Source organism: Petaurus breviceps, unplaced genomic scaffold, assembly GCF_028583685.1.
Source record: "Petaurus breviceps papuanus isolate PSGF00001 unplaced genomic scaffold, PetGlider_PUasm1.0 90594, whole genome shotgun sequence".
NCBI lineage: Eukaryota > Metazoa > Chordata > Mammalia > Diprotodontia > Petauridae > Petaurus > Petaurus breviceps.
The window spans coordinates 4,259,433-4,281,493 of NW_027187281.1; the positions used below are offsets into that span (position 1 = coordinate 4,259,433).

General features: G+C 35.0%; 1 protein-coding gene across 1 annotated transcript in view; it reads left to right on the plus strand.

Moving 5' to 3' along the window:
* The window catches only part of SUCLA2 (succinate-CoA ligase ADP-forming subunit beta), a 37,122-nt gene that overhangs the window by 3,246 nt on the left and 11,815 nt on the right, over positions 1 to 22,061 (plus strand). The window contains exons 2-6 of the mRNA XM_069063686.1: positions 1,350 to 1,530; positions 9,002 to 9,101; positions 9,296 to 9,458; positions 14,265 to 14,393; positions 17,867 to 18,005. Coding sequence (XP_068919787.1) covers positions 1,350 to 1,530; positions 9,002 to 9,101; positions 9,296 to 9,458; positions 14,265 to 14,393; positions 17,867 to 18,005 — 712 coding nt within the window. The remainder of the gene's footprint in view (positions 1 to 1,349; positions 1,531 to 9,001; positions 9,102 to 9,295; positions 9,459 to 14,264; positions 14,394 to 17,866; positions 18,006 to 22,061) is intronic.

Sequence of the window (22,061 nt, forward strand, 5' to 3'; positions counted from 1 at the left end):
CTCTCTCTCTCTCTCTCTCTCTCTCTCTCTCTCTCTCTCTCTCTCTCTCTCTCTATATATATATATATATATATATATATATATTGTAGTCTAAGCAATATACATTTTTAATCAGTTTTGTTTCTCAGGCGTTGATGGTTAGGTCAATCTGATGTATTAGGCTAGTTTTTTAATTGTAATTCACTTAATATTGTCAATTTTATTTTACTATTACCATTCTTTGTTAAATTTTTATTCATTTCATAAGGGGGAATATACATTTTCTTATTTTACTTTTTTTTTTGAGGAGGCTGGGCAGTTGAGGTTAAGTGACTTGCTCAAGGTCACACAGCTAGTAAGTGTTAAGTGTCTGAGGTTGCATTTGAACTCTGGTCCTCCTGACTCCAGGGCTAGTGTTGTACTCACTGTACTACCTAGCTGCCCCCCTTATTTCACTTTTTATATTAATAAACTAAACATAAATAGGATTCTTATATGTTTATGGAGTTAAGTCCCAAAACTCTGAAATTTTTCTTTCATTTGTCAAGATAAGAGCTTTACCAGGCGACAATTATCCTGCCTCCTTCCTAGAGCCTTCTTTTTTTTCACTATCAGAAACTAGTTTGAAAAAGTTCCTCCCTTTTATTCAATAGCTTAAGCACATTATTGTGACTTTTTAACATCCCTGTGAAGTTTTGGTTTGGTTGATTAGAATTTAAAATACTTATTGTTATAAGTACTTAACTCTTAGCTTTCCAGCTTTTTTCTAAGCTTTTTTTCCTGAAATTTTTTAAGTCTTTTTAGTTTTTAAATGTCTTTTTGCCTTTTGACCAAATATTTAGAGTGCCTTAGAAATTTGTTACATACTTTTTATTTTTGTTGTTTCCAACTTACATGGTTTTGGACTTTAATTTTCATTTCTCTAATTATTAATAATTTGTAGCATATTTTAAAAATATTATTGATAGTTTGTATTTCTTCCTTTGAAAACTGCTTATTCATATCCTTTTACTGTTAGGGAATAGCTATTATAAATGTAAGTTAATTCCATATATACATATATTTACATATACATATACACACATCTATCTATCCATCTCTCTCTCTCTCTTGTTTATAGGACCTTCTCTCCTGCTCCCATATTGGATATGAGGCCTTTATCAGGAAAATTTGCTACAAATATTTTTTCCTCCAATAAACCTGATTCCCTTCTAATTTTAACCGTTGGTTTTGTTAATGCAAAAATGTATATCTTCTTAAACCTCACTCATTTGAAACTGTTGCATAAATATGTGTGTGCTTGTGTGCATGTGCACATGTATCATACACTCACATATATAAATGAAGAAAGTAATTTGTCCCTTTTCTAGGTGTTGGGAAGTTCTGGACTGTTGAACAACCAAGTCTTCCAGCTGCAGCATCAGCAGCAGAGGAAACTCTCATTACATGAATACTTGAGCATGGAATTGTTGCGAGAAGCTGGCATCGCTGTTCCTAAGGGACAAGTGGCAAAATCACCAGACGAAGCTTATGCAGTTGCCAAAAAATTAGGTATTAAATTAAGAAAAACTTTTGCCTTGTAGAAAAGGGAACTTTCATACTATGTAGTCTTTTTTTTCCTTAATGTGTCTGGTAAGAAATTTATTAGCTTTTATTTTATGTCTTTTACCTCTCCTTTTTTTGAAGACAGCCTTGTTTTCACTAAAAATAGGTAAAAATGAGATAGCTTCTGGTCGAAATTCTGTAATTCATTATTAACAACAATGGTTATGTAAATGACTTGCAGATGGAACTTAGTTCTGTGATGTTAGACAAATAAAATCTAGGTTAATTTTAAGATATATGTTTTATATCAAGTGTGTGTAACTGGAAGGAAGGATAATGATTGCAGCTATGATACTAACAATTCATTACTGAAGTGTCAAGGTTAAATTCCATTGGTACTTTCTCCTTGTCATGAGATGAAAATTTGTAACTAAAGAGAAGTTGAGCTAAGAAAAATGGTACCAACAATTAATAAATTGATTTACTTCACAAATTGAGACTTTTTGGAAACTTATCTACAGTTGACTTTTTGTTCTTTGGATGACATCTTACATTTTTCAAAGCTGTGATTAATTCTTTACTTGAAAAAAATGAAGCCTTAAATTTAATAAGTGAACATAATTGGCAATACATTCGTTATACAGTCCTTTTAGAGTAAATTTCTTTTCTAGGTGTACATGACATTACTGCATTAACTAATTTGCAGTCCTGTTAAATGTTCTTATTCTGTATTTTGGTCTTTTAGTACTTTAAGAAAGGCATGAAAAGGAGTTGCAGATATGTTTCTCAATTTAAAGTTTTCACACACATTTATTTCCTTACTTGCCTTCAAAATAAGTGTATCCAGCCAGAAGATAAGGGTACAAATCGATTGCTTTGCATCTTAATTTTCTCCATTATTTTTTGAATTACCTAATATCAAGTTTAAGTTTTGATGACATTGTTTGCTCTTGGACACTCAATTGTATGTGTGTGTGTATGTATGTATGGTAACCGTAATTTTTCCAAGTTTGGTTGTTTGGTGTTTAAGAGCTTGCCTATTTTTTTTCCTGTGCATGAGACAACTTTTTTATTTACTTCATTTTTGTCCACACTGTAGATAGCAGAAGTGTTGTGACTCACACTAATTTCTGTGAAAGTAATTGGTTGTGAACTCATATTTTGTAGATGGCATATCCTGGAAATCTTTCCGATATACTTCTTGGATGTGTATACAGTAAGAACAGTTCTTAAATGGCAGGATTTTAAGGAAATTTACTGGCCATATTTCTGTATTATATTAAAATAATATATTATGCATCAGTTCACAACCCCACCAACAATGCATTAGTGTTCCAATTTTTCCACATCCTCTCCAGCATTTATCGTTTTCCTGTTTTGTCATCTTAGTCAATCTGACTGGTGAGACGTGGTACGATGGCCACTTTTAAATGATCTCATTCTGATAAAGTTATCTTTTTCTTCTTATCTTAAATTATTAGGCTATAATAGAAAAGCAGGTACTTTTTGTAATAGGAAAAGCAATTTGAACCCATACTTTTATGATCTCGTTTTATATTTTGAGGAAAATGAAAACACTTGAGATGGTAAGACTGCCATTATGGATTGTCAAAGGGTGAAGGGAATTTATTTTATTTTATTTTTTTATATTTATTTAGTATTTAATTTTCCCCCATTTACATGTAAAGAACAGTTTTTAACATTTTTTTAAAAACTTTGAGTTCCAAATTCTCTCCCTCCCTCTCCACTCCCTCTCATTGAGAAGGCAAGTGATTCCATGTAGGTTATATGTGTGTTGTCATGCAAAGCATATCCATAATAGTCATATTGTGAAAGAATGCTTTAAAATAAACCTCAAGAAAAGTAAAGTGGAAAAAAAATGTTTCAATCTGTTATTAAGACACTATCAGTTCTTTTCTTTGGGAAAGAATAGCATTTTTCATCCTAAGTCCTTCAGAGTTGTATTTGTGTATTGCTGAGAATAGCTGAGTCATTCATAGCTGATCATCCTAAAATATTGCTGTTACTTTGTACCCATTGCATTTCATTTTGCATCAACCTATATAAGTCTTTTCAGGTTTTTCTGAGAGTATCCTGCTCGTAATTTCTTATAGTATAGTAGTATTCCAATCACAATTACATATCACAACTTATTCAGCCATTCCCCAGTTGATGTACATCCCCTCAATTCAATTCTTTACCTTCAGAAAAGAGCTGCTATAAATATTTTTTGTACATATAGGTCTTTTTCCTTTTTGTTTTTTATCTCTTTTGGGATACAGACCTAGTAGTGGTATTGCTTTGGTTTGCATGGGTATGCATGGTTTTATAGCCCTTTGGATACCAAATCAATAGCATGGTGTAATCAGTTCACAACTCTATAGATAGCTTTAATTATTTCATGTGAAAACTGATTATATCTGTTGATCATTTATCAATTGAGGAATGGCTCTTATTTTATAATTTTTGTTTTGCTGTTTTGGAGGGGACAAGGCAGGGTAATTGGGGTTAAGTGACTTTCACATGGCTAGTAAGTGTTAAGTGTCTGAGGCCAAATTTGAACTCCATTTCTCCTGACTCCAGGACCAGTGCTCTATTCACTGCGCCACCTAGTCGCCCTTGTTTTTATGAATTTGACACAGTTTTCCATATATTAGAGAAATGAGGCCTGTATCAGAGAAGCTGGCTTCAAAAAATTTTTTGGGATGATCAAGCAGTTGAAGGTTCAGAAGAAATACTTGAAACCTAGTGGTCATGGTTATACTGTTTGCATACCCTTCTTGTGACTTTCCAGCCCTGCATCCATCTTTTCTTGTACCTTAAGGCCATTACTGCTCTCAGCATGTGGGTAACATCAGTGGCTTAGGCTAGATACCGAACAAAATGAGACATTAGGAAATCATTGGTGGGGAGAGCAATTTCAGTCCAGTGGTTGGAGATGGAAGCCTGGCTACAAGGTGTTAAGGAGAGAGTCCGTGAGGAAGTAGAGGCTTTAATAGTAAACAGCTTTTTTGTTTGGTTTACTGATGCTTTTTGTTTTTAACTCCATACCTACTATTCCCATTCCACTGCCAGTCCCCAAATCCTTCCTCATATAAAGAAAAAAAGTGTAGACAGCTTTTTCCTGAAGTTTAATAGTGAGGGGAGGAGAGGGATAATAGTTTGGTGGGTTTGATAGTTAAAAATATTTTTAGGACTGGGAGATGTGAGCATGTTTGTAGGCCTATTTAGGAAAGAAGCATTGACAAAGGAGAGATTAAGAATGCATCAAAGAGAAGATACTTATAGAAGAAAGGCCTCTAAGAAGGACCAGGATTGACAGTGAGAGAAGGGAGATTTAACTTGTCAGGATGAAGGTTATATCTATCATCTTTTTGTGACTATCAAATGATGAGGCAATACCTAAAGTGCTTTGCAACCTTAAAGTGCTGTATAAATGTAAGCTGCTATCATTACCATCAAGAGTAAGGATAGAGGACTGTCAGAATCTGTCAGAGCTTAGGTTGGTGACCTCAGTCTTATCAGTAAGATAGGAGGTCATTTGCTGTAAGTCTGGCCAAATGAATTGTCTTTGGGGTTGAGGGGATAGTTTTAAGTTTGGAAATAGAATTTTGGAGAATAAGATATTCATTAAAGTGGAAAGATTATTAAAGGGCGCAAGGACCCAGCTAAACTGCATGCCATGAAGTAAATATCTTTAGATGTATCTAGAATCCTCAGTTAGTGGAAAATTTTTTCCGTGCAAGTAAGCCCTTTCTGAAACAGAAGCTTGACCTCATGATCAGGAGTTTGACTGATTTTAAGGAGAGGGAGGGAAGGAAAGTAGTTACAGTATGACTAAGGGAATGATGCTTTCCTTGGCACTGCCTAAGGAAGGAATTGGGACCCAGTTCTTGCTTTCTGGAGACATGTGATAAAGCAGAAACAACAGTGTATCGATAAACCATGTAGAGGCCTGGGATTTGCAGAGAAGATCCTGGAAAGTATTTATAATACACTTTTGTTTTTTTGAATTTTTTATTTCATTGGTATAAGTATCACATCATTGAAGAACTGCTACCCTTTAATGACCTTTTATCCTGTTTAATTCTTGTCCATATTTTGTTATAAATCCTTCACGGCTTTGTTTGGATTTTGTATATATGACAAATTTTGTGATTGTGGTGAACATTTTTTGATGAGAATTTATGTTTCAATTTCATATTCATTTGACAAGTCTTCAGTTGCCTATTGGACATCTTGAACTGGGTGTTCTACGGACATCTTAAACTCAACATGTCTACAACTGAACTCAATATTTTTAACCACTAAACCCTCTCTCCTCTTCCTGACTTTCCTGTTAAGGTACTACCATCCTCCCAGTCATACAGACTTGCAGCCTTGGAGTCATTTCCTATATCCAGCCTGTCTCCAAGGCTTGTTCATTCGAACATCTTTTGCAGATATGTCCAACTCTTCACCTTGGTATAGGCCCCCATCATCACACACCCGGACTGCAAAGAGCCTTTTGGTTGACTTCCCTGCCACACATTTCTCCTCACTCCTTTCCATCCTCCACTTGCCTGTCACTTTCCTAAAGTAAAAGTCTGTCCAGATCACCCCTCTCTGACTTCAGTGGCTTCCAGTATCAAATATAAATCTTCTGTTTGGTGTTCAGAGAACTTCATAACTTGACATCCTCCTCTCCTCTGCTTGGCACTGGGGGTACCAAAAGAACCAAAAGACAGTTCCTGCCTCCAAGGAACTTACCATCTACTTTGATCTGGTAACTCTATTAAGATTTTAGTTGTGTAGACTAAATTTATTTCTGTAGTTAACATTTATATGCTGTCTGTGTTCTCTAGATTGTATATTTTTTTAATCTGTCCAGCTAGATCAAAAGTTCCTTGAGAACAGGGATCGTGTTCATACTTTGTTTCCCTCACAGTATAAAATAGTACAATTTTCTCCTAGAGGGAAGAGATTCTTGAGCAAGGGAGTGACATGATCACACCTGTTCTTTACGAACGTTGATTTGACAGCTGTGTGGAGAATGAATTGTAGTGCTGAGAGATTTGAAACAGTGAGATTCATTGGGAAATTCTTTAATAGTCCAGGTGAGGGAGGCCAAAAAGGGCCTGATCTGGGGTGGTAACTGTGTGAGTAGAAATGAGAGGAATTTTAGAGGAAATGTGGAGGTCGAATTGATAAGCCATGTGGAATGCCTACTGGGGGTTGAGGGAGACTGAAAGTCAAAGATTGACTTTAGATCGCAAACCTGGATTACTGGACAGATGTTGACCCTTTCAGTAGGGATAAGGAAGTCAAGTGGGGGAGGGGGAAAGGTGAGTTCTATTTTGAACATTTTGAGTTTTAAAGTTAATGGTATATTCAGTTGGTGATTAGGGATGAGTTGAAGGGAGAGACAGGATTGGATATTAATTCTGGGAATCACCTGCATAGAGATGATAATTGAGTGAGTGGGAACTGAAGAGATTAATAAGAGAAAGAATGTAGAGAGAAGATAAGACGGCCCTGGATAGAGCCCTGAGGATACACCCCACAAACCAGTGTGGGGTAATGGAGGATGAGCTCTGAAAGCAGCAGCCAAAAGGTACAAGTAAGAGTGTCTTAGAAATGCAGAAAGGGCCAGAAGGATTAGGACTGAAAAAAAAAAACCCCAAAACCCAAAGCCATTAGATTTGGCAATTAGAACATTGATTACCTTGGAGATAAGTTTCATTTGAATGAAGGAAAAGAAATAGTCAATGAATGCAGACTGTTTTATCCTAGGCTTTTGACTCAGTATATAATGTGGTTAATCAAAGAAAGCTCTTGTGTGCATTGTGCTTTGGAAAAGCCTTTTAAAGGAGAGAAATGAAGCACAGATTGAACAGGGTCGGATGCCTTCCAGTAGTGTAAAATAACCTGTTTAGAGACCAAATGTATGTTTGCATGCACGTACAGATGGTGAGCAGATTGTTTAGCTAAAATGGGGAATCTGTGTTGGAGATTAGTGAGATATTTCATTAGATAGATAATAAAGAATTTGGAGGGGCTCCTGGCTTGGGACAGTAGAGAACCATATTAAGTTCTGAATATTGGCAATATAGCTAAATGGAGATAATCTATAGACATTTGTAGATAGACTTATAGCCTCCTGGAACCAGCCTCCTTGGAATCCTCTGTAAAACCTTTATAAGCGTGATGGTATTATGCAATATGTATATATGGTAGGTTATCTCTGATTAATATTTACCTTTTTACCTTGGTAAATTCAGAGTTGACTGTCCTTTTTTGTTGAGACTACTTAAGATTATGTACATTCTTTCTATTTTCTGAAAAGATCAGTTAATCAAGGACTATGTCATATACATTAATTACCTCTCTTTAATTTGGAAGTCAGATTTTTATCCACCTTAATCCTTCACACGGAATTGTAAACCTGGAAGAAAATCCTTTTTGAGCAGTAGAAATGATTGTTCTTAAATGCTTGCACTTTTATTTGACAAGAGGAGTCTTGTCAGAGGGGACCTTTGAATCTTAAGGGACCACCCTAATTTGAAGCTTATTTAGTTTTATTTTACACAATTCTAAACATTGAGTTACTTTATTCTCAGCCTGTGGCATATTAGAAGTATCAAATTAGAAAGTTAAGAGGAAGGACAAAGGTTACTACTAGAGGTAGCCAAAGGATAGCAGTGAAAAGTGATAGTTTCTGCCATTCTGGGACCATTTAACATAAAGGCAAACAGCCTTATTAGCTTCCAGTGATATCATTCTGTTACTGGCAGTAACTGTTCATTATGATGTCTCTTGAATCATTAATGAATGTTTAAATTATGTGTCATATGCTTTATTTAAGGAGGCAGGTAAATGCATAATGTACTAATAATAGCTAATAGTTAATATTTATACAGCTCTTTAAACAAAGGTACCTTATCTAGATTAAATAATTTGATTTAATATACTAGTGTATCTAGTATACAGTATTTATTTCTGTAGATGAATATAAGTGCCTTGAGGGCAGGAACTGTTTTGTTTGTAACTCTAACATAGTTCAATGCCTTGCATAGAGTAGGCATATAATAAATGTTTCCTGAATTTATTTTTAGGTAAAGATTTAATTAATAATGGTAATGATAATAAGTGTAATAATGATGGCATTTATATAACACTTTAAGGTTTGCAAAGCACTTTATATATGTTGTCTCATTTGATCAACAACCCTGTGAGGTAGATGCTATTATTACCCCTATTTTACAGATGAGGAAACTGAGATAGATGCCCTAGTGTCTGAAATGGGATTTGAACTCAGTTCTTCCTGATTCCAAGTCCAACTCTTATCTGCTGTGCCACCTACCTGCCTCAAATAGATAAATGAAGTTTTACTTTCAGTATACCTTTTTGATAAATCCTAATTAACTAAGGTGTATTAATTATTACCTTGTGTACTGTTAGCCTAAACTTCATATTTGATGATTGTTTTTCCTTTTAGGTTCTAATGACATCGTGATAAAGGCACAAGTTTTAGCTGGTGGTAGAGGAAAAGGAACATTTGAGAGTGGCCTCAAAGGTGGAGTGAAGATAGTTTTTTCGTAAGTCTGTCATAATTGTCAGACATGTCACAGAAAAAAATAAAAATATTTTTATCACTGTTCTTAAGTAATTGAAATTATGACATTTAAATATTATACAAGAGATTTATAATATTACATGACTTGTTGTAATATGATCAATATCAACCTTTTAGAGAAGAGCTATGATGTTTGAAAATGTTTTCTTTTTTCAGTCCAGAAGAAGCAAAAGCTGTTTCTGCCCAGATGATTGGGAAGAAGCTGTTTACCAAGCAAACAGGAGAAAAGGGCAGAATATGCAATAATGTATTGGTCTGTGAGCGCAGATATCCCAGGAGAGAATACTACTTTGCAATAACAATGGAAAGGACTTTTCAAGTAAGTTACTATACATATAAAGCTCTTATAGTGTAATTGGTATATTTAGATTGAAAATCCTTTTATGTGGATTGGATTGCTCTCAAAATAGAATATGATTGTATTGTTTATATCATGACTCTACTGTTTACTTGTATGATATTAATTATACTGTAGGGTTAAATAAGTTAATTTGCTGTATGAGGTGAAGAAAAGACAACTCTAGGTAGAATTCCATTACAGTGGACTCCATAGGATACACATTTTGTTGTGGTATTTTGTTATGGCTAATATAGTGCTAGAAATTACATTCTCAGTCTGTAACAGGATGTGAACCAAGTGATTATATAATGAATTTACAAATAAATACTTCATACTTTTGAGACTACAACACTATACCACCTATTTTTTTCTTTCAGGATTTCAGATCTTTTTGTGTTTGGTTGGGAACTTAGAAATTTTAAGTGAATTTTTCTATTGAAGATGATTGGGATGTTTTATGTGGAAAGAGGTGAGAGAAATTGAAGGATACTTGCTTCTCTGGAGCAGGAAAACAGAAATAAAGACCTAGGCTATATTCTTTTGGTCTGAAGTGCTAATAGTACCTCTAGAGTACAGTGTGTAATCCTTTATTAATATATAAATTGAGGGAGTTGCACTAAATTATTTTTAAGGTTACTTATAATATTTTATGAGCTGGTGGTATTTGGGAACAGAATTAATGTACGTTTTATATTCTTATGGTATTCCTCTAAGCATTTGCAGTTATACTTAATGTTTTGAAGGCCATTGCTTGATATATTTACTATGTAAAAAAATATATATGTATATATTATATTAAATATATCTGTATATTTATCTATGTAAAAAGTAGCTTATTTTAAATTAAAAACTACTGTTTCAATTTTTCACTGCCAAAGAGAGGATTTTTTATAAATCATTAGTTACTGTAAAAAATTTAATGTAACCAAATTGGTAATTCAGTTAAATTCAGTTTTCCCATTGGTGAGTTCCTCATTACCTACATTTTGAGAAATGACCTATATCAGCCATCCTTTATTCTCTGAATTTTGCTACTGTGTCCCTTCATGATGATAATGATGGTAATTGCAATAGCTTAGCATTTATATAGAACTTTAAGGTTTAAAAACACTTTATAAATACAGCTTTTTTATCCTCACAGCAACCTTGAGCTGTTTTTACCTGCATTAAGTGACTTGCCCAGGCCCATGTAACTAATAAGTGTATGAGACATGTTTCAAATTTAGGCCTTCCTGACTACACTTGGGTACTTTATCCACTGTGCCATCTGCTTGCCTGTCATAATACTTCTCTCTCCCCAAGCCACTTCCCTTTTATGTGTTGTCTTCTCATTAGGATATAAGCTTGTTGAGGGGTTGTCTTTCTTTTTGCTTGTATTTGTATGCCTAGAACTTACCACGATATGACTGGCACATAGGTAAGTGCTTAATAAGTATTTGTTTATTTAACTTGACTGTTTAACTCAAAGGGGATTCTATGTAACAAGTATTTCCACATTTTCTTTTAAAAACCTGCAATAACTTACTATTGCTTATGAAATAATATATCAATAATGCAGTATTCACAGTGCCTATGGTAACTATAAATATGCCGATATAGTTATTAATCACAAAATATAACAGGCTCTCTATATGGGGAGACATAGCTAGAACATTTATTCAAATACCAGAAAACTGAGTCCCAAAACCAGAAAGTCAAAGCCATCACAGTAGCCCTGGAGTTGGTACACATAGTTAATGCAGTAAACACCCACATTCTCAAGCCTTCAAAACAAAACAGACTACCTCAGACAGAGATCCTCCTCTCCTCTCGGTAACTGCTCAGCCTCCATGCAGCTTGCTCTCAGCAGCTCTGGGCCCCAGCTGTTCCTGTCCTTCAGTCCTTAGCAGGAGTCCTTAGCAGAAGTTCTGACTGGCCAAAAAAAAAATTCGCGCTGCTGCCACTGCTGCTGCCACAGCTTCCAGTCACTGCCCACCGTGGCTCCAGCAAGGCTCCTCCTTGGCTCAAACTCCTTCCTGTCCCACCCCTTCCTGCTTCATCAGCAAGTTTAAGGGGCATGGAAGATCTTCAAATCCCATTACCATTACAAATAAAAGTCCAGATTCCTTACTGCTAACATTCAAGACCTTTTATAACCTTGTTCCAACCTCCCTTTCTTTCTTCTCTCACATAGACCCCTTCATATATAAACCAAATCTGGTTTGCCTAGACAATATCATACATGGAGAAGAAAGTGTAAGGGAAGGTAGAAAAGGAGATAGATCCACGTTGTGAAAGGCCTTGAATGTTAGGATAAGGAATTTGCCTTTTATTTAGTGGCAATTGAAACTTTGTTAAATAGAAAAAAGATGTGAAAATTTTTGTTATATAGAATCCTTTTTTTAAAAAATAATTTTACCTAATTATTCTCTAGTTAGGTTTTAATTCTAATAATTATTTGTAATGCATAATGTCTTTTTTTGAGTCTAGAATAAGTCATTGGGCTCACCTGAATCCCTTGCAAGGATTCCCAGACATGGAATTGGTGTAGAGTGATAAGTTGGAATGTTCTATGAGCATAGCATGGTTTAGTGGAAAGACTGTTATATTTGGAGTGAGGACTTGGGTATATTCTGTTTCAGCCAGAGTAGTCGAAAAAATTTTGGAGTTGGAAGATCTTGGTTTGAATGGCTTTGTCATTTATTGTCATGATGGACAATCTTTCTGGGCCTTAATTTTCTCATTTGTAAAAAGGAAGGAGGAAAACTGGTTGGTTGCTCTCTATGGTCTCTAGCTCTCACATCCTACATTTTTTCTTTTATTTTGTACTGTGAAAGTATTTTCTGAAGCATAACACTAGATGGTAGTAAAACCCTACTAAAAGTATACAAGGCTTTATAGATGTATCATTTTAGTACATATGTTATTTAGTAACTTTTAAAATGAAATCTGTTTAAAGACTTTCCCAAACCTGTACTTTTTGCATGTGTGTATTGGCATGTTCTTTCTTCAGTGATCTTTGGGCTACTCAAACAAATCCATTTGATGTTTTGGAGTGATTATATGCTTATATTGCCATGTCATTCATATAGTCTTTGCTATATTAGTACTTCTAGTTTTAGCTGGTAGTAGATGTAGGTAAGCTTTATTTAATATGTTGTATTATATCCAGAAACTGAGTGGATTTAGATATTTTTGGGGCAAGTTCATATTTGTTTCCAGATAATGTTATTCATTTATATATGCCTCACGTTCAGTTCAAGAAAATCTAAAAAATAATGCATAGCTATTTCAGAGGCAGCATTGCAATGAGAAAAGGCCAAGATAATCTCAGAGATTTATTTAAGAACTAGAAATTCAGTGGAACTCCGAGCTACAATATAGGTTTGCTGTTATTATTGGTTTTGAAGATATTGAGCTCACCAAGTCCAGGATTTTGAGGAACCAGAGACACAGCTTCAAAACCAGTTGATCTGACTATAAAGTTTGTCTCTGCTGGTGGACATAAACACTGATACAGCTCGAAAGCTTGCTGAGAGACCCAGTTAAGCAAAGCCATTCTGGGCATGTTTAAAGGTGTAATTGTAAAGAAAGAAAGAAATGTACAGATAAAAGTGGTTCTCTCTAAATGATGGATGTACCAAATGAACCTCTTTGCCGCTGACACTGCCTTGATTGCATGAAGCCCTGGGACATTGCAGGATTTCTTAAAGGAGATCCATACTTTGGGAGAACAATCTCAAGGGCTAGAGCAGGGAGGGAGAGAAATTTCTGTTATCAGTGGGTCACTTGTTTGGGGTTGCCCTTTGCATGAAGGGGACATGTTTAAGTTGGGGACTACTCCTGAGAGATACATGCAGTGTATTAGGGAGATGAGTTCATTGCTGAAGTACTGCAGAATATGTAATTAGCCTATGTTGGTGTTTATTTTCTTTTTTTAATTTATTCTTTGGCATACAAATTGCAGACATAGTGTTGGAGCGTTATCTTGGAGATAATAAAGACCAGCTTCTGTCCTCCCTGTTTCCACATTTTATATAGCGGGAAACCGAGGTCCACAGAGGTAATGTGATCTGTTTAAGATCACACAGGTTGTAAGTAGTGAAGCTAGTTCTCATTCAAACGTAGATTCCAAATCCAGCATTCTCTTTGCTTTAGACCATATGCCTCTCTAGGATATTTTCATATACTTTTTCTTTTTTACTATAAAAGTGATTTATTTTAAGGAAACTCTAAATATAACTAGAAAATATTGTGTCTGGCATTTACAACCCTGATCATAATTCTTTGTTGTACAAGTATTTATGAATAGTTAACAATAAACTAGTGCAACAGAACAGAACAGAAGTATATGAAATGATGAACTGAGGATTCTGGTTACTTAGTGTCTTTCTCCCTGTATAAGACATATTATTTTAAAATAGAATCTGAAGTACAAAGGCAAACAGATGATCATCATTTGCATACACTTTCTAACTCCTCTCATCTGCTAGTCTTCCTTATTGAAAACCTAGCTCAAAAAATATTCCAGGTGACCTTTGACTGAACACAGCTACATCTGTTTATTCTAGTATATAGATGTAGTACTTATATATTCAGTATTCAGCTTATGTGATATATTTTGAAAGATACATTATGTTTGCATAGTATTCTTCAGTTACTCAAATAGGTATGTTCCTTCTCCACTTCTTGGGACAAGATTAATATTTTCTTTACCCCCTTTGTCTCCGTTTAGCAATCTGGGACTGCATATAGCACAGATCCTGTTGAATGAGCTAAAATCTGACTCTTGTTTTTTTTACCTAGGGTCCTGTGTTGATTGGAAGCTCTCAAGGTGGTGTCAACATTGAGGATGTTGCAGCAGAGAATCCTGAAGCAATATTTAAGGAGCCTATTGATATTGTAGAAGGCATCAAAAAGGAACAAGCTGTCAGGGTAAATTTCTTCAAATCCCTTTCTCAATTCTGCAGTTTGAGAACTTTTTTTTTCATCTTTTTTTTTTTGAGGGGAAAAGGCAAGGAATTGGGGTTAAGTAAATTTGCCCAAGGTAACACAGCTAGTTAAGTGTCAAGTGTCTGAGGCTGAATTTGAACTCAGGTCCTGGTGACTCCAGGGCCAGTGCTCTATTCACTGTGCTACCTAGCTGCCCCAAGAACTCTTATAAATATTTAAAAAAAGTTTTATAGAAAGCAAAGTATGGTGTGACCCGGCTGTATGGTTTAGAAATAGGACTCCAACCTAGTCTTTGTGACTCCAAGGCTAGTTTTTAATCTGCTGACTTTACTTTTAATTAATCTCGTAAGTTCAGAAAAATTGTTCATTTGAGGTGTGATTATAAGACCTTGGAACTTGCTTTTGTTTTGTCTGTTGAAGTTGAAGAGAAGTAATTGATCATTGCATGAATGTATCACAACATAAATTAACCCATGTAGCAGTATTTTGTACCAGCAGCTAAAAAGTATAGAAATACATAGTTTCATGTCCATATAAAAATGAGTGACCAATTTAGAACAAAAGATTAATATCAAATATTTTGTGAAATTAAATATACAATTGATTCTTGACCTATGAAAAGAAATTCATTGGGGATGCAATACTGTTGAGAGCTAGAATTTCTGATTTTCATAAAATATTACAGCATGGGAAGGGTAATAACCACGATGATGAACAAAGTAGTTATTAAATTCTCTATTACTCATGAAAATGTTTAAATGGTTCTAAGAGTTTATTTTCAAAATTGGAATGCCTATTTTAGGCTTTTTATTCAAATAAATGACAAGCTGCTGATGTTAATAGTTAAAATTTAGTTGAAAGAATAGACTAAAGAGAAACCTTCACATATTCTGTGAATATTTTGCCACCCTACAAGTGATGATGTTGAACAATGAAGACTTGACATTTTCTTCAATATTTAAAGGAAACTCCACATGTTATTCGATGTTTTTGAAGAAATTGGTAGCAGGTGATGAAGCATGAGGTACTTCCTTTGTGACCTAGGACAAAATTCAAAGTCAATAGTGGAAAATTCTAATATGCCTGACATCCAAGAAACCATGATTCAGAATCACAAGTAAATAAAATATTTTGCATTTGTGTAGAGCTGTGCATTTGTAGCATTCTTTCACATATTTTCTCATTTGATACAATAGCCTCTTTAAAAATAGAATTTTACTGATTTCTTTTGTTTTCACATCACCTAGATTTCCTTTTTCTTTTTCATTTCCCTCTCCATCTTTTGTAACAAAGAATTTTTTAAGAATGAAAACAAAAGAGGAAGGAAAAAAATTCAGCAGAACTCATGAACATATTGAACAAGTTATGCAAAGGAATGGGGAGAGGTTTCTTTTCAAACCTGTACTTTGGTGCCAAGCTTGTACAGTAGTAGTCTCTTCAGGAAAGCAGTGCAGATGTTATTTTCCTCAGTTTTTAGATAAAGAAATAGAGGAACAAAGAGGCTATAACTGTCCAGGGGATGCATGGCTGGTAAAAACCAGTTCTTGAGCCCAGGTTCTGACATTGTACTCCAGTACCTTTTATATCACACCACACTGATTGATTTTTATTGGGATGTGGAAGCCACAGACAAGAGTGGGATTGGGATTCCTATCTGTGGAAAGCAGTGTCATTATCCATGGAGATTTGAAACATGAGAGAGAAAAATCATTGCCCTGAGATGTTTTCTGATAACAGTTTATGCAGGGTGAATAGATTGAGTGGGGTCAATCTATTGTAAAATGGACTCAGGTCATGGTAATTTTGGAGTATAATGGTCAGAGAATGCCTGTTCGCTGGACTACTCCATTCTGTTTGCTTTATTAAATATATAACATGCTTTATTAATGATGAGGCACCACACTTCTTCCCTCCTCCCCCTCTCCCCAACTGACTGTTTTGTTTTGTATTGCTAACGATTTCTTTGGCATCATTGTTATTGTTCATGTAGAACTTAACCTGTAATTTCAAATAAACTCAGATCTATAATATAATAATTCAGAAGCATTTGAGAGAAAAAAGGAGTAAACTGTGGCCTACTGGTTGGCATGTTTGCTTTGTCAGTGTGTTTTGCTCCTACTGTGCTTTCTGAGAAACAGATTTTGACCAAAAGTGCTGTTACTCAGCTTGATTAGACTACCTTGCTTACCAGATTTGATTACACACAACTTTCTGGTGTTTTCAAGAATCATATCTATCTTCAGATGGTGAAGATTTTATTTGAAAATATTTTTTAAAAATGTGCTGCAGTCTCTGTAGGTAACATCAAAAAAGTTGCAAAAATGTTATTAGAATAAGTGTATAGCTTCCCAAGGTAACCACTTTGAAAGGAACAAAATTCATATGTGTGTGTGTGTGTGTGTGTGTGGTGTTTGTTGTAAGAATCTCATTTTTTTCATATTTATACTTCACAAAATTCAAACAACTTGAAAGGGAAAGGTGGTTTTCATAACTTTGATATTTTTTGGAGACTAGGCATAGCAACTTAGATGTAAGGTGGTTATTAGTTTGTGTAACATAGCTATTAATAAAACTTAAACCTTGAAATTCTAGTCATAAAGCCAGATTGTGTTTTAAATGAGGAATATGTCAAAATAAGTGCAGAAGGTTACTCTTCAGATAATAGTCTTTAGTCATTTTGCTAAATATAATTTGAGTAATTTCCATGACTGATTTTTTTTTACTTAATTTTTAAGTTTCATTTAAACATTAAATCTGAGTTCTACATTGATGTGTTTGCTAAGAGAATCTTGAAAAGGAAAATAATTTATTACTGTTAGGGGTGGGTAATATGGTAGTTTCAACTGTTCATGTCTACATTGAACTATAGAATCCCTGAAAGTATGTTAGAGATCAGTGTACTGACAGTTCTTTGTGATACCTCACAAAATATAATTCTAGCTCCTGTCTATTATATTCTTAAGTAAATTGACTTAGTGATTATTTTGGAATATCTTTTAAGAGCCCAATTTTGTAACAGATTGGATTATCCTTTTATGTACAAACTGAACATTTATTTTTTTCAGAGTATCCTAAAGTATCTTTTCTTTCATTGATGTTTCCAAATTCTCATTATTTAGAGGTGGTGGGGACGTAAAGTCCAACATCTCCATTTTACAGTTGAGGAAAATGAGGGAGAGAAAAGTGAAGTGATTTGCCCATAGTTAAACAGTAGTAGAGCCCAGGTTTGCTCTCAGGTTCTCTGACTCTAAATATAGCACTCCTTCTATTCTGCTGTACTCACTGCCTTGCTCATTTAAATACTTTTACCAGAATCCTTTTGTAATTCAGAAACTTTAAAGATACTTAAAAATGTTTTGCTCCAAATTTGTACCACTGTAAAATAACTTTCTATTAAAATATATTGATTCTCTTAACAAATTAGAAGAAAAAACTTGTACTATGTGTTGATGCAGCTTGCTCAGAATATGGGATTTCCTTCAAGTCTTGTGGATTCAGCAGCAGAGAACATGATCAAGTTGTATGAACTATTTTTGAAATATGATGCAACCATGGTAGAAATAAATCCAATGGTAGAGGATGCGGATGGAGGTGGTAAAGTATCTTCTTTTATCATTAACATATTTATTAAGTGTTATTTTTGTATATAAATCCCCATGTCTGACATTATACTCAGTAACTTGAATTATGTATTCTTAACTTTTGACTCATAATTTTAAAGCAGAGTAATGATATAGAAGGAAACATGGAGACTATTTGTTAAAACAAATATCTCAAGTACAGGCATGGGGGATAGTGTACATGTTGAGGGTGAGTAAAATAGACATTAGATATTAGAAGGAATTATGACCATTTGTTAACACTGATTTTGAAGAAAGCTTGCGATTTTTAACTTGTTATTACTCATCTTTTCTTTTTTATTGAAATGCTAACATAAGTATGAGGGCATTAGTATATATAAGTTTGATACTTGTCTCACAGGGCATTGGTTATGCTTTTACAAAGTGTTGTACAAGGCAGTGATAGTATTGTTTGTGGGTATTTATGTAGCCTTGATTTCTTTTAAGACTTTATGCATCCTAGTATAACACTGTATACCTAATAGGGTAGAGATAGCAATTGGACCTATGATTTCATTGCTGCAGGGAACTCCAGGAAAAGGAAACTCCCTCTCCTAATGCAATTTGGCACCTTCTCTCCAAATTGTAGTCTTAAAGGGTTACCTTGGGGAGTGAGAGGCTAATTAAGGGTCACATAGCCAATATGTATCAGAAGTGGGATTTGAACCTAGGTTTTCCTGGCTTGCATCGACTGTGCCACTGCTTCTTCTCACCATACTTATTGGACTTCAAGAAATAATTACAGCGATGAAATAGAAGAAAAAGGATAAAGACTTGTCGTTTGGCTTTTTGTAGTTTAATTTCACATTTCTCTATGGAAATGGAAGCTATATTTAAGGTTGCTTGCTTCTCTAGATTTTCTGAATGGTTTTCAAACTCTTCACGTTGGCCTTGTTAATTTACTTAAAACTGCACAAGTAAATTCATATTGTCTTTTTATTTTCTCTAATGTATGTTGTTTGTCGTTGTTCAGTCATTTGGTTGTGTCTCACTCTTCGTGTTCCCCACAGACCATAGCATGCCAGGTCTTTCTATCCTCCACTATCCCTCAGGATTAATTTTTCCCATGATTCTATCTTTCCATTTCCTCTTCTTCCATCCCCTTTTCTTTTTGATTTCAGTCTTTTCCACCATCAGGTTCTTATTCAGTGAGTCCTGTCTTCTCATTATGTGGCCAGAGTATTTAAGCTTCACCTTCAGTGTCTGACTTTCTGGTGAATAGCCTGAATTAATTTCTTTTAAGTATTGACTAATTTGATTTTTTTTCCTGTCCAAGGGACTTTCAAATGTCTTCTCTAGCACCACAGTTTGAAAGCGTTAATTCTGCAGTGCTCAGCTTTCCTTGTAGTTCAACTCTCACAGCTGTACATTGCTACTGGAAAAACTATAGTTTTAACTATATATAGACCTTTGTTGGCAAAGTGGCATCTCTGCTTTTTGGCATACTGTCCAGATTTACCAGAGTTTTTGTTTCAAGGAGAAAGAGTCTTTTAATTTCATGGCTACAGGCACTATCTGCAGTGACATTTGAGCCCAAGAATATAAAATCTGACAATGCTTCCCTTTCTTCTCCTGTTTGCCAGGAAGTAATGAAACTACTTGCCAAGATCTTAGGTTTTTTTTGATGTTAAGTTTAAGCCAGCTTTTATACACTCCTCTTTCTTTAGCATCAAGAGGCTTAATACTTCACTTTTTTTTTTTTTTTGAGGGGGAAAGGCAAGTAGGCAGTTGGGGTTAAGTGACTTGCCCAAGGTGTCACAGACCTAGTAAGTGTCAAGTGTCTGAGGTCAGATTTGAACTCAGGTCCTCCTCACTCAGGGCTGGTGCTCTATTCACTGTGCCGCCTAGCTGCCTCCTACTTCTTCACTTTCTGCCATCAAAGTGGTATTGTCTGCATATCTGGGATTGTTGCTGTTTCTCCCAGCAACCTTAATCCCAGCTTTTGGTTCATCCAGGCCAGCATTTCACGTGTGCTCTGCATACAAGGCGACAAAATGCAGCCTGGTAGTACTTCTTTTCTAATCTTAAACCAGTCTGTTCCATGTTCTGCTCTAACTGTTGCTTCTTAAAGTTCTTATAGTTCTTATAACTGTTGCCCCATATAGTTTCCTCAGGAGACAAGATGATTTGGTAATCCCCTCTCTCTGAGGTCTTGCCACGTTTTATTGTGATCCAGTCAAAGGCCTTAGTGTTGTCAGGGAAGCAGAAGCAGATATTTTTCTGGAACTCCCTTGCTTTTTCCATAATCTAGCAAATGTTGACAATTTGGTCCTTGAAAGCCAACCTGTTCTGTTGGTAATTCTCAGTTCACATGTTGCTGAAGCCTAGCTTGCAGAATCTTAAGCATAACCTTACTGGCATGTGAAATGAGCACAGTTGTTCAGTAATTTATATATTCTTTGGCGTTGCCCTTCTTTAGGATTGAGACATAAACTTAATTTTCCAATCAGGTAAAATTGACTTTTCCAAATTTGCTGGCCCATTGAGTAAGTACTGGAACAGCATCATCTTTTAGGGTTGTAAATAGTTCAGCTGGAATTTCATCATCTCCACTTCCCATATTGTTAGCAGTGCTTCTCCTTAAGGCCCCCTTGACTTGAAACCTTCAAGGCCTGCAGGAAGCCGGGGAGGGGTGCCCCTGTTCTAGGATATCTGGCTCTAGATCTGTAACAAAACAATTGTGTTTATCAGTAATTAAGATTTTTCTTTTGTACTATTTAGTTCTTTTGTGTAGTATTGCTGTCTCTTTATTCTTTTCTACTTCTGTTAAATCCCTACCATTTTTGTCTTTTATCATGCCCATTTTTATATGAAATGTTTATTGATATCTCCTGTTTTCTTGAAGAGATCTCTTGTCTTTCCCACTCTATTGTTTTCTTCTACTTCTTCACATTGCTCTTTAAGAAAACTTCCTTATCTCCTTTCTATTCTCTGGAATTTTGCTTTCAGTTGGCTTTATCTTTCCCTTTCTCCTTTCCCTTTCTTTCCCCAGCTATTTGTAAAGCCTTATCAGACAGCCATTTTGCTTTCTTGTTCTTCTTTGGAATGTTTTTTGTTGCTGCCCCTCTCTTTGTAGTTCTTCAGACACTTTATTTTCCAGATCTATTCCTTAAATCTAAGGGGTTCATCTTTAGATGTCATCTCTTTTATCATTTTAGTACTGTCCGTGGATTTTTCTTGGCGAAGATACTGGATTGGTTTGCCATTCCTCCAGTGGACCACCTTTTGTCAGAACTCTTCTTTATGACCTCTCTGTTTTGGGTATCTCTGCATGGCATAGCTTATAGTTTCATTGAGCTATATGCAAACTCCTCTGCCATGACAAGGAAATGATCCAGGAGGACAAATGTCCCTTACAGATTTCAAACTGTCAGTATGTGGGTATAGATTAAAGAATAGGAAGGTTTGTAGTTTCAGGGCAGTTTATGTGCAAAGTAAATATTCAAATATTTTAATAAACACATTTGTATAATACTTCAAACAGAATATATAAAAATCCTAATGTATTAAAGAAAATTTAGGGAGGGCACAATTATTTATGCCATAAGAGAAATCACCTTAAGGAGTCCTTTAGTTAAGTGACTCATTTGCAAAAAATTCAGTGTAACATGCACCTTTTGGAGAGTATATTTACTCTCTGTATTGATTGAATTTTTCTTGCTTATTATATGTATATTATTGGATTAGTTGCTTGAAAACTTGCTCAAATGAAGGCATTGACCACTATACTTATTTTCTTGGTGATGTTATGAAAGCACAGAGTTCGTGTATGAATAAATTATTCCATCTAAACTATTGTTTATATGACCACACCATATTGACTTTTATTTGACTTTTGGATGTAGCTGCTTTGTATTTCAGGATCACTTGCCTGCTAAACTTTAATTCATCTGCTTATGGAGTTGAGATGGTGTTGTGAGGTGGAGTCCAGTGGCAAATCTTTGTTGTTATTCAAGTAATGACAGTAGATGCCTTTTCCTAACTTATTTCCTAAGAATATTTGATCCTATAGAACAGGAATATTATTGAA